General features: G+C 43.3%; 1 protein-coding gene across 1 annotated transcript in view; it reads right to left on the bottom strand.

Annotated features, from left to right (window-relative positions):
• The window catches only part of LOC118366579 (FERM and PDZ domain-containing protein 4-like), a 78,012-nt gene extending 64,891 nt beyond the window's left edge, over nt 1-13,121 (bottom strand). Inside the window, exon 1 of the mRNA XM_052492933.1 lies at nt 12,702-13,121. Within this exon, the coding sequence (XP_052348893.1) occupies nt 12,702-12,742 (41 nt within the window). The 5' untranslated portion in view covers nt 12,743-13,121. The remainder of the gene's footprint in view (nt 1-12,701) is intronic.
• Nucleotides 13,122-13,783: the final 662 nt, after the last annotated feature.

Here is a 13,783-nt window from a genome sequence, read left to right as displayed (position 1 = left end):
TTCCTAAAGTGTCATACTGGCTGCCTACCTTGTTTTCTTTCATGCACTAGTTACAGGAACCCACTGGGCTCTGCACCAATTATATTAGAACATCCCCCATCAAACCAATCAATAACTCTCATTGCACCAGTCACTGTACTATACAACTAATAAAATCCACTATGCCGTTGCAACTGGTAGTGGGAAGAAGCTACTATATAATTGGACATCAGTTAAACACAGGCAGGCAGCCAGGCAGGCAGGCAGGCAGGCAGGCAGGCAGGCAGGCAGGCAGGCAGAGTTTCTAGATGGTAATGCATAAAGGACACCACAAACACACATCTCCCCCGTTGTTTTATTGATGAAGGACATAGATAATGCCACCCAAACCACATGCCACCCAAACCACCCATGGCACAACTTGGCTTATGACCTTTATCAAGGTGTACAGCATGTTTCACACAAATCATCCATTTTCTTTTATCTACAGTCATGGCCAAAAGTTTTGAGAATGACACAAATATTAATTTTCACAAAGTCTGCTGCCTCAGTTTGTATGATGGCAATTTGCATATACTCCAGAATGTTATGAAGAGTGATCAGATGAATTGCAATTCATTGTTAAGTCCCTCTTTGCCATGCAAATTAACGGAATCCCCCAAAAACATTTCCACTGCATTTCAGCCCTGCCACAAAATGACCAGCTGACATCATGTCAGTGATTCTCTCATTAACATAGGTGTGAGTGTTGACAAGGACAAGGCTGGAGATCGCTCTGTCATGCTGATTGAGTTTGAATAACAGACTGGAAGCTTCAAAAGGAGGGTGGTGCTTGGAATCATTGTTCTTCCTCTGTCAATCATGGTTACCTGCAAGGAAACACGTGCCGTCATCATTGCTTTGCACAAAAAGGGCTTCACAGGCAAGGATATTGCTGCCGGTAAGATTGTACCTAAATCAACCATTTATCAGATCATCACAACCTTCAAGGAGAGCAGTTCAATTGTTGTGAAGAAGGCTTCAGGGCGCACAAGAAAGTCCAGCAAGCACCAGGACCGTCTCCTAACGTTGATTCAGTTGCAGGATCGGGGCACTACCAGCACAGAGCTTGCTCAGGAATTGCAGCAGGCAGGTGTGAGTGCATCCGGACGTCAGTGAGGCGAAGACTTTTGGAGGATGACCTGGTGTCAAGAAGGGCAGCAAAGAAGCCACTTCTCTCCAGGAAAAACATCAGGGACAGGCTGATATTCTGCAAAAGGTACAGGGATTGGACTGCTGAGGACTGGGGTAAAGTAATTTTCTCTGACGAATACCCTTTCCGATTGTTTGGGGCATCCGGAAAAAATCTTGTCCGGAGAAGACAAGGTGAGCGCTACCATCAGTTCTGTGTCATTCCAACAGTAAAGCATCCTGAGACCATTCATGTGTGGGGTTGTTTCTCAGCCAAGGGAGTGGGCTCACTCACAATTTTGCTAAAAAATACAGCCATGAATAAAGAATGGTACCAACACATCCTCCGAGAGCAACTTCTCCCAACCATCCAGGAACAGTTTGGTGATGAACAATGCCCTTTCCAGCATGATGGAGCACCTTGCCATAAGGCAAAAGTGATAAGTAAGTGGCTCGGGAACAAAACATTGATATTTTGGGTCCATGGCCAGGAAACTCCCCAGACCTTAATAACACTGCAAACATTGACTCTTTGCATCAACTTCATGTAATTGTCAATAAAAGACGTTGACACTTATGAAATGCTTATAATTATACTTCAGTATTCCATATTAACATCTTACAAAAATATCTGAAGACACTGAAGCAGCAAACTTTGTGGAAATTAATATTTGTGTCATTCTCAAAACTTTTGGCGACGACTGTACAGTACCAGTCAAAAGTTTGGACACCTCAGTTTTTTTATTTTTATTTTTTACTATTTTCTACATTGTAGAATAATAGTGACAACATCAAAACTATTAAATAACACATATGGAATTATGTAGTAACAAAACAAGTGTTAAACAAATCAAAATATATTTTATATTCAAGATTCTTCAAAGTAGCCACCCTTTGCGACCGAGGGATGTGTGCGATTTGGGGACCTTTAACAGAATATCACTGGCAGAACGCATGTTGTATGTGGAGATTGAGGGCTGCATTAGATATCTCAGATAGGAGGGAGTGAGGCCTAAGAGGGTTTTATAAATAAGCATCAACCAATGGGTCTTGCGATTGGTATACAGAGATGACCAGTTTACAGAGGAGTATAGAGTGCTTTGAGGTGTCCTATAAGGAGCATTGATGGCAAATCTGATGAGAGCACCCTTACCTACCGCTCGAGAGCACCCTTACCTACCGCTCGAGAGCACCCTTACCTACCGCTCGAGAGCACCCTTACCTACCGATCTATACATCATTACATTCCGTAATCTAGCATGGGTTGGATGGTCATCTGAATCACAGTTAGTTTGGCAGCTGGGGTGAAAGAGGAGCGATTATGATAGAGGAAACCAAGTCTAGATTTCACCTTAGCCTATGTGAGAATGCTATTCATTGACTACAGCTCAGCGTTCAAGACCGTAGTGCCCTTAAATCTCATCAAAAAGCCAAGGACCCTGGCACTAAACACTTGCCTCTGCAACTGGATCCTGAACTTCCTGACGGGCTGCCCCCAGGTGGTAAGGGTAGGTAACAACACATTCACCACGCTGATCCTCAACACAAGGGCCCCTCAGGGGTTCGTTCTCAGTCTTCTCCTCTACTCCCTGTTCAATTATGACTGCCCAGCCAGGCACAACTTCAACACCATCATTACGTTTGCCGATGACACAACAGTGGTAGGCCTGATCACTAACAATAACGAGACAGCCTATAGGGAGGAGGTCAGAGACCTGGCTGTATGGACAACAACATCTCCCTCAACGTGCTCAAGACAAAGGAGATTATTGTGGACTACAGGAAAAAGAGGACTGAGCACGGCCCCATTCTCATCGACGGGGTTGCAGTGGAGCAAGTTGAGAGCTTCAAGTTCCTTGGTGTCCACATCACCAAAAAACGAAAATGGTCCAAGCACACCAAGACAGTCGTGAAGAGGGCACGATTAAACCTATTCAGGAGACTGAAAAGATTTGGCATGGGTCCTCAGATCCTCAAAAGGTTCTACACCTGTACCATTGAGAACTGGTTGCATCACCGCCTGGTATGGCAACTGCTCCGCCTCCGACTGCAAGGCGCGACAAAGGATAGTGTGAATGGCCCAGTACATCACTGGGGCCAAGCTTCCATGGCTGATCCTATACTAGCTAGACCTAATGTCAGACTGATGGAAAATTATAACTTTGTAATTTGAATATTTTCCTTGGTGCCCGGACTTCCTAGTTAATTACAGTTACATGATGAATCAGTTTAATCGAGTAATAATAATTACAGAGGATCTTTGATAAAAACGAAGTCTTCATTTAATGATAGTAAAGACACGACAGGGGTAACATATGTTACTGTTGAAATGCTAAACAACCCTAAGGGTGGAGTGTTTCCGCACGACATAGATAAAGCTTAATGGTGTTGGGGAGGGTGTGGTAGAAGTTGGTAGGGATTTGGAAAAAAATCATGATTGATCGTACATTCCAGTACAGTAGGTGGCGGCATGCACTTAAACAGTTTGTTTGCGGACTGCCTTGTCATCATAGAAGATGAAGACGAAGACGTAGAAGACAAAGAAAAGAGTGCAGTTTGAAAGGTGCGCGTGACATTAGCTGATTGAGTTGCGTCTGTTAGTAAAAAGCACCTTATTAATAAGCCTGTGTGTGAAGATCTTGAGTATAATTTAACATGTTGCATCAAGTTGAAGGGGAGGGGGGGGGGGGGTGAGGCAAAGATATGGTGCGTCTCTCACATACACAACTCATTATTTCTTCGCCTCACACAAGTCAACAAAGTAGTTTTTTTTGTTAAACATCCATTGCAAACGAAAAATGAAAAATCTTTCCAACACTCCCTGCCTCGATAATCACCAAGCCTCAGGGTGTGAAAGAGCAAAATAACATGATCTGATGATCCCATATATCCAGTGGAAACGTCTTTAAAAAAACAGCTTTCTGTCCCGAGATCGCTGGTGCAGGAACAATGTAGGGCTCAGAATAGGCTAGTTGATACAATGTTGCTAAAGGCGACAGCTTTGGGCCGTACCCTGTGATGATTTGATACCATGTTGAACTTCACTAGCAATAGCTCAAGTCAAGACATTTAGAAAGGGAGGCGGACAGGCAGAAAAGACAGATGAATGTGATCAAAAGAACCATCATTTTCATCAAATCAAATTGTGTTTGTCACATACGCCGAATACAACAGATACCCTACAGTGAAATGCTTACTTACAAGCCCTTAACCAACAGTGCAGTTCAAGAAATAGAGTTAAGAAAATACTAAATAAAATAAAAGGTAACAGTAGAATGACAGAATGACAATAAGGAGGGGGCCCTGTAGCGAGTAAATGTGCGCAGTACAGGTTAGTCGTGGTAATTTGTAGGTAGGGGTAAAGTGACTATGCATAGATAAACAGCGAGTAGCAGTTGTGTAAATAGTCTGCGTGGTCATTTGATTAATTGTTCAGCGGTCTTATAGCTTGGGGTAGAAGCTGTTAAGGAGCCTTTTGGACCTAGACATGGGGCTCCGGTACTGCTTGCCGTGCGGTAGCAGGTAGAATAGTCTAGCACTTGGGTGACTGAAGCCTTTGATTTATCATGGGCCCCATTTTTGGGCCTTCCTCTGACACCGCCTGGTATATAGATCCTGGATGGCAGGAAGCTTAGCCTCAGTGATGCACTGGGCCTTCCCCTCACACCGCCTGGTATATAGATCCTGGATGGCAGGAAGCTTGTCCGCAGTGATGCACTGGGCCTTCCCCTGACACCGCCTGGTATATAGATCCTGGATGGCAGGAAGCTTGTCCCCAGTGATGCACTGGGGCGAACGCACTACCCTTTGTAGCGCTTTACGGTCAAATACCGAGCAGTTGCCATACCATGCGAAGATGCAACCGTTCAGGATGCTCTTGATGGTGCAGTTGTCTGTCTTGGTGTGTTTGGACCATGATAGTTTGTTGGTGATGTGTACACTAAGGAACTTGAAAGTCTCGACCGGTTCCACTTCAGCCCCGTCGATGTAAATGGGGGCATGTTTGTCCCTCCTTTTCCTGTAGTCTACGATCAGCTCCTTAGTCTTGCTCACATTGAGGGTGAGGTTGTTGGCCTGGCACCACACTGATAGGTCTTTGACCTCCTCCCTATAGGCTGTCTCATCATTGACGGTGCGACAGCCTGAGGATCAGTGTGTTGTTGCCTACCCTTACCACCTGGGGGCGTTAGTAAATCCAGGATCCTGTTGCAGAGAGAGGTGATCAGTTCCAGGGTCCTTCGCTTAGTGATGAGCTTTGTGGAAACTATGGTGTTGAACGCTGAGCTGTAATCAATGCACAGCATTCTCACATAGGTGTTCCTTTTGTCCAGATGGGAAAGGGCAGTATGGAGTGCGATTGAGATTGCGTCATCTATGGCTCTGTTGGGGCGGTATGCAAATTAGAGTGGGTCTATGGATTCCGGGATGATGGTGTTGATGTGAGCCATGACTAGCCTTTCAAAGCACTTAATGGCTACTGACGTGAGTGCTACGGGGCGGTAGTCATTTAGGCAGGTTACCTTAGTGTTCTTGGGCAAAGGGATTATGGGGGTCTGCTTGAAACATGTGGGTATTACAGACTCGGACAGGGATAGGTTGAAAATGCCAGTGAAGACACTTGCCAGTCGGCAAGTGCTCTGAGTACACTCCCTGGTAATCCGTCTGGCCTTGTGAATGAGCTGTTTTAAAGTTCTTGCTCACATCGGCTACGGAGAGCGTGATCACACAGTCGTCTGGAACAGCTGGTGCTCTCATGTATGCTACAGTGTTGCTTGCATCGAGCGAGCAGGATATTTTCTACTCTTTTTATTTGTCAGCTTGAGGCCTATGTATTTTACTTCGTTGATGATGGAAGTTATAAGCCTACTGCTTCACTGGCCTATAGGCTATCTCTGAGTTCTCTGCTCTCATTTCTTTAGCCACCAATGGATGAGAGTGTATCTATGTGTCCATATGGCAGAGGCTAGTGCTCTCGACATAGCTAAGTTGTAACTCAATCAGCAAATGGGCTATATTGAAAAAACATAACGAATTTGGCAGGTCATTTGTTTATTAGAAAAAAATGATCTTTTATAATGTCCACTTACAGTGCCTTCAGAAAGTACTCAGACCCCTTGACTTTTTCCACATTTTATTACATTACAGCCTTATTTTAAAAAAGAATAATAATAATTAAAAGCAATCTACACACATTAAACCATAATGACAAAGGGAAAAATAGGCTTTTAGAAATGTTTGCAAATGTATTATAAAAAAAAAAACACGGAAATAACTTATTTACATAAGTATTCAGATCCTTTGCTATGACACTCAATTTAGCTCTGGTTCATCATGTTTCCATTGATCATCCTTGAGATGTTTCTTGATTGGAGTCCACCTGTGGTAAATTCAATTGATTGAACATGATTTGGAAAGGCACACACCTGTCTATATAAGGTCCCACAGTTGACAGTGCATGTCAAAGCCAAAACCAAGCCATGAGGTGGAAGGAACTGTCTGTAGACCTCCGAGACAGACATGTGTCGAGCCACAGATCTGGGAAAGGGTACCACAAATATTCTGCAGCATTAACGGTCCCCAAGAACACAGTTGCCTCCATCGTTCTTAATTGGAAGAAGTTTGGAACCACCAAGACTCTTCCAAGAGCTGGCCGCCAGACCAAACTGAGGAATCGGGGGAGAAGGGCCTTGGTCAGGGAGGTGACCAAGAACCCGATGGTCACTCTGACAGAGCTCTAGAGTTCTTCTGTGCAGATGGGAGAACCTTCCAGATGGACGACCATCTCTGCAGCAATCCACCAATCAGGCCTTTATGGCAGAGTGGTCAGACGGAAGCCACTCCTCAGTAAAAGGCACATGACAGCCCTCTGTGTAGTTTTCCAAAAGGCACCTAAAGACTCTCAGACTATGAGAAACATGATTTTCTGGTGTGATGAAACCAAGATTGAACTCTTTGGCCTGAATGCCAAGCCTCACGTCTGGAGGAAACCTTGCACCAGCCCTACGGTGAAGCATGGCATTGTCAGCATCATGCTGTGGGGATGTTTTTCAGGGGCATGGACCAGAAGACTAGTCAGGATCGAGGGAAAGATGAACGGAGCAAAGTACAGAGAGAGCCTTGATGAAAACCTGCTCCAGAGTTCTCAGGACCTCAGCCTTGGGCAAAGTTTCACCTTCCAACAAGACAACTAACCTAAGCACACAGCCAAGACAATGCAGGAGTGGCTTCGGGACAAGTCTCTGAATTTCCTTGAGTGGCCAGCCAGAGCCTGAACTTGAACCCGATCGAACATCTCTGAAGAGACCTGAAAATAGCAGTGCAGTGACGCTCCCCATCCAACCTGACAGAGCTTGAGATGATCTTCATAGAGGAATGGGAGAAACTCCCCAAATACAGGTGTGCCAAGCTTGTAGTGTTATACCTAAGCAGACTCGAGGCTGTAATCATTGCCTAAGGTGATCCAACAAAGTACTGATTAAAGGGTCTGAATACGTATGTAAATGTTATGTTTTCATTTTTAATACATTTGCAAAAATGACTAAAAACCTGTTTTTGCTTTGTCGTTACGGGGTATTGTGTGTATATTGATGAGGGGGAAAAAAATAATAAAATGTGGAAAAAGTTAAGGGGTCTGAATACATTCCCAATGCGCTGTATGTACATATGGTGCTGTATATTGCCTTTTTACGTGTTAAAAGAGATACATCCAGATTTAGCTGCAATGCTTGCAGATGTGCCTAATATGCTATGACCCTAATCAAAAAGTTCACATTCTCACCACTGCTCGTTATTGAACCGGTCACATGAAATCAGTGCAATTGAAGTTTAGCCCTTTCTTGCAGTCAAATGACCTAGTGGCCTCATGGGTAGAATGTTATATATATAAAAAAACTGTTCAATGCCGAAAATCAGCTGTTTCTAGGTCAAACGGTTTTTCAAGCAGTTTTGTTATACTTCAGTCTTCTGTGATGTACTTTATAAAGTGGAATATTAGGATACAACACTCAAAATGAAATAAAATTGAACTCTATACCTGACATGGTACAGGTGTCTTCTTTGTAAAAAATTGTGTGTGTGAGGTGTACACTCTGTGTGACCCTGATTTAGCCCACTACAGTAGAAGGTTCATGCACCAACGCGAGCGCATCAGGCTGTAATTAGTAGATGACTCAAACTGTTGACTCATTTATACTCGCTTGTGTGCCCTATTTGGCCCGCGGACCTTCACACATGTGCGCTAGCCTATTAGCCACGTTACGACTGACTTGTGATCATTGCCTCTTGCTAATTGGATTTTTATTGACATTCCCAACCTTAGTTAGAGTTGTCCATTTTCTTTGATCAAAATATTGAGTGATTGAAACTGAAACAGTGCATCCCATTAGGTGGAGGCAGCAAACAATGTACCAGGCAACTGTGATTTACAACATGATAGCATTATTTTTGGACTACAAAGAAATGTATTGGAGAATTCTATGAATCATGCATTGAACTGCATACATCCAGGCAGTTAACCCACTGTTCCTAGGCCGTCATTGAAAATAAGAATTTGTTCTTATTAATCTGACTTGCCTAGTTAAATAAAGGTAAAATAAAAATAAAAATCATGGCCTTTCAAACCTATTTTTAAAACCTCTTATAAAGTTGGATTTGAAGCATTTTTTTACTGATATTATGAGTGTCTGTCTGTTTCATATCTGCAAAGTAGTTAAAACACTGTCAGTTCCACTTAAAAAAGACACATGTAATACTTGAGATAATAATTGAAGAGTTTCATTTCAAAACAGTTGAAGTCGGACGTTTACATACACTTAGGTTGGAGTGATGCTCTTATGCAGTGCCACTTACAGTATGTGGCAAAAGTGCATTGATCTTAAGATAGCTAGGTGACACACCCACATATCATAGTCAAATACTGCCTGGTATGGCAACTGCTCGCCGTCCGTACTCAAGGCACTACATAGGGTAGTGTGAACGGCCCAGTACATCACTGGGGCCAAGCTTCCTGTCATCCAGGACGTCTATACCAGGCAGTGTCAGAGGAAGGCCAGGAAAACTGTCAGTCTCCAGCCACCCTAATTATAGACTGTTCTCTCCGTTACCACAAGGCCAGTTGTACCGGAGCGCCAAGTCTAGGTCCAAGAGGCTTCTAAATAGCTTCTACCACAAAGCCATAAGACTCCTGAACATCTAGTCAAATGGCTACCCAGACTATTCACATTACCCCCTCCACACCACTGCCAGATAACCAATCATTTCTGACAAAACAACACAAATGTGAAAAATTGGTGAACATAGTGTTTTGGATGAACTCATAAATGAATCATCCATAAATGAATCATCCCTAGTACAAAGATAGGGAATATACAGAAAATCAATGACATAAATGTTTCTAATTAGCTTTTCATTTGTCATTCAATAGTCCATTTTTTTAGTGAATTCAGTTAATCTTCCCTCAGGAAGATCATCTAGATTCAGATCAAGAAAATGCAGAAATCCCAACAGTGCAAAATGTGACTGTCTGTCTGGAAAATGTATGAATCTTGTACTTGTGTTTCATTGAGGATCTTGTCTTGGTTTTAACAGGAAATGGCTTGAATGTGAAATGTGATATGAAGTTAGATGATAAACTGATTATATCCCAGCCATAGACAGTGTTGCAGTGTTGCTGATGGAAGCAAATCCCCCAGGAAGATTATCTAGATTCAGTTCAAGAAAATGCAGAAATCCCAACAGGCGCAAAATTTGACTGTTGGTCTGGAAAATGTATGAATCTTACTTGTTATGACACATACATACATACATACAGACAGACACATATTCCAGTTACCTTTCCTATCGTTCTATTTTGTTGCCTGTTTATAACTGCATAGCACTGTAGTCAAACCTCAGAGGCTCGTAAAATGTGCAGGTAATGTGTTGACAACCAAGGAGTAATCAGATACATTATGGTTTGGCAACTCACCCTGATTCATGGAGGCTCAACACACTTCATACGGAGTTGTCTTCTAGATGCTCACTATTTGGAGTTGTCTTCTAGATGCTCACTATTTGGAGTTGTCTTCTAGATGCTCACTATTTGGAGTTGTCTTCTAGATGCTCACTATTTGGAGTTGTCTTCTAGATGCTCACTATTTGGAGTTGTCTTCTAGATGCTCACTATTTGGAGTTGTCTTCTAGATGCTCACTATTTGGAGTTGTCTTCTAGATGTTCACTATTTGGAGTTGTCTTCTAGATGCTCACTATTTGGAGTTGTCTTCTAGATGCTCACTATTTGGAGTTGTCTTCTAGATGCTCACTATTTGGAGTTGTCTTCTAGATGTTCACTATTTGGAGTTGTCTTCTAGATGTTCACTATTTGGAGTTTTCTTCTAGATGCTCACTATTTAGAGTTGTCTTCTAGATGTTCACTATTTGGAGTTGTCTTCTAGATGCTCACTATTTGGAGTTGTCTTCTAGATGTTCACTATGTGGAGTTGTCTTCTAGATGTTCACTATTTGGAGTTGTCTTCTAGATGTTCACTATTTGGAGTTGTCTTCTAGATGTTCACTATTTGGAGTTGTCTTCTAGATGCTCACTATGTGGAGTTGTCTTCTAGATGCTCACTATTTGGAGTTGTCTTCTAGATGCTCACTATTTGGAGTTGTCTTCTAGATGCTCACTATTTGGAGTTGTCTTCTAGATGCTCACTATTTGGAGTTGTCTTCTAGATGTTCACTATTTGGAGTTGTCTTCTAGATGCTCACTATTTGGAGTTGTCTTCTAGATGCTCACTATTTGGAGTTGTCTTCTAGATGCTCACTATTTGGAGTTGTCTTCTAGATGCTCACTATTTGGAGTTGTCTTCTAGATGCTCACTATTTGGAGTTGTCTTCTAGATGCTCACTATTTGGAGTTGTCTTCTAGATGCTCACTATTTGGAGTTGTCTTCTAGATGCTCACTATTTGGAGTTGTCTTCTAGATGTTCACTATTTGGAGTTGTCTTCTAGATGTTCACTATTTGGAGTTGTCTTCTAGATGTTCACTATTTGGAGTTGTCTTCTAGATGTTCACTATTTGGAGTTGTCTTCTAGATGCTCACTATGTGGAGTTGTCTTCTAGATGCTCACTATTTGGAGTTGTCTTCTAGATGTTCACTATTTGGAGTTGTCTTCTAGATGCTCACTATTTGGAGTTGTCTTCTAGATGCTCACTATTTGGAGTTGTCTTCTAGATGCTCACTATGTGGAGTTGTCTTCTAGATGCTCACTATTTGGAGTTGTCTTCTAGATGCTCACTATTCGGAGTTGTCTTCTAGATGTTCACTATTTGGAGTTGTCTTCTAGATGCTCACTATTTGGAGTTGTCTTCTAGATGCTCACTATGTGGAGTTGTCTTCTAGATGCTCACTATTTGGAGTTGTCTTCTAGATGCTCACTATGTGGAGTTGTCTTCTAGATGCTCACTATTCGGAGTTGTCTTCTAGATGTTCACTATTTGGAGTTGTCTTCTAGATGCTCACTATTCGTAGTTGTCTTCTAGATGCTCACTATTTGGAGTTTTCTTCTAGATGTTCACTATTTGGAGTTGTCTTCTAGATGCTCACTATTCGTAGTTGTCTTCTAGATGCTCACTATTTGGAGTTTTCTTCTAGATGCTCACTATTTGCTTAAGATGAACATAACACAGGCAAAATGTCTGCCTCATATCACACTGTTGCAATCATTTGCTAAAGTTTTGCCCAGTTCAATCTGTAGACACAATAAGTTACAAATATACACTCAAAGTGTACTCGTAAGAAAGTACAATATCTTTGTCATGATTTTACATGGTTGATTTACTCAGAAATAAAAACCTTAAACACTCCTGTATAAATATCTAATATTACATTGAAAAATGCAACTATATAATTCATCAAAATGTGATTTTAGGGTTACAGTAAATGTCACTGCTAACCAATAATTCACGGGTATGTGCCTATGCTTTAAACCCCACCATAAAACACTCCATTACATGTTGCAACTGAGTGTGAATGTGTAGTGGCAGATTGAAAATTGACCACATATTCACATTCTAATAAAAGCACCTCATTAAGTTCAGACACATGGAGCACTTCACTTCAGTCAGTCTCTGTTGCTTTCACCCCCTCTCCTCCTCCCCCCTTTCCATCCCACTTTCTCTCTCTCTCTCTCTCTCTCTCTCTCTCTCTCTCTCTCTCTCTCTCTCTCTCTCTCTCTCTCTCTCTCTCTCTCTCTCTCTCTCTCTCTCTCTCTCTCTCTCTCTCTCTCTCTCTCTCTCTCTCTCTCTCTCTCTCTCTCTCTCTCTCTTTCTCTCTCTCTCCATCTCACATGAATCGCATGTGACAGCACTCAGACTAAGTCATCGTAATAATAATTTTAACAGTATGTGCAGTTTCTACAAACATTACACAAGATTCCACTCTATATTGCGCTTTTTAAATCCCCTGTTTTCTATGTGAATCACGCCTGTGGGTAAAAGATCCACCACTGTTTATTACACAAGTGGCATGGAAGCAGACAGGCGAATTAAACAACATCCGTTAGACTCACCCTGACAGCTTTGGCATCTTCACAAAGCTAAACACATCCATGTGCGCAGCAAACTGTGGTCTGTCCGTCCAAGGCTACAAATTGATCATCTACTTCAGGTAGCTGGCTCCATTGTCCCACTGTCTTTAGCGGTGGGGATAAATAATGCAGGGAGGAAAACAAGCTGTAGCTTCCACAAGTCAGGTGGAGAGATTAGTCCTCTTGTCGGGGCTTCTGCACGGCTGAGTGATTGCTGTGTCCTCGCATCAGCGGCACAAATCCACAGCCTGTGGAAAAGGATCTGGCAGTGGCGCTTCCCTCGGCTACATCCTTCAAAGCATGCCTGGATCCGTTCGTTAAGCCACCTTCATTTAATTTCCATCGCAGTGGAATGATGTGCAGGGGCCGCGCAGTAACAACCGCTTTGAAGAGACACTGCGTGAGGGAGAGCGAGGGAGAGGCGTGAGGGAGAGCGAGGGAGAGGCGCACACACACACAGAAAGAGAGAGAGGTAGACAGATAGAGTGAGGGGCGGGCAGGGAGAGAGGACGAGAGAGAGATGGGATGTAGTGTGGCAGCTGGGGTTGTAGGGTGGAATCTGGGGTTGTTGGAGGAAGCTGGGGTTGTAGGGGGAATCTGGGGTTGTAGGGGGAATCTGGGGTTGTAGGGGGAAGCTGGGGTTGTAGGGGGAAGCTGGGGTTGTAGGGTGGAATCTGGGGTTATAGGGGGAATCTGGGGTTGTAGGGGGAATCTGGGGTTGTAGGGGGAAGCTGGGGTTGTAGGGGGAAGCTGGGGTTGTAGGGTGGAAGCTGGGGTTGTTGGGGGAAGCTGGGGTTGTAAGGGGGAAGCTGGGGTTGTAGGGGGAATCTGGGGTTGTAGGGGGAAGCTGGGGTTGTAGGGTGGAATCTGGGGTTGTTGTGGGAAGCTGGGGTTGTAGGGTGGAATCTGGGGTTGTAGGGGGAAGCTGGGGTTGTAGGGGGAAGCTGGGGTCGTAGGGACACAAATCACAGCTGATGGATGCAGCCGGCTCCCTCGCATTGCTCCTTTTCTCTGGAAAGGACATTCTCATCAATTCCTCTAGAAAGGACAGTCTCATCAATTCC

Source organism: Oncorhynchus keta, chromosome 34 (genome assembly GCF_023373465.1).
Source record: "Oncorhynchus keta strain PuntledgeMale-10-30-2019 chromosome 34, Oket_V2, whole genome shotgun sequence".
NCBI lineage: Eukaryota > Metazoa > Chordata > Actinopteri > Salmoniformes > Salmonidae > Oncorhynchus > Oncorhynchus keta.
This window is presented reverse-complemented; position numbering and strand designations above follow the sequence as displayed.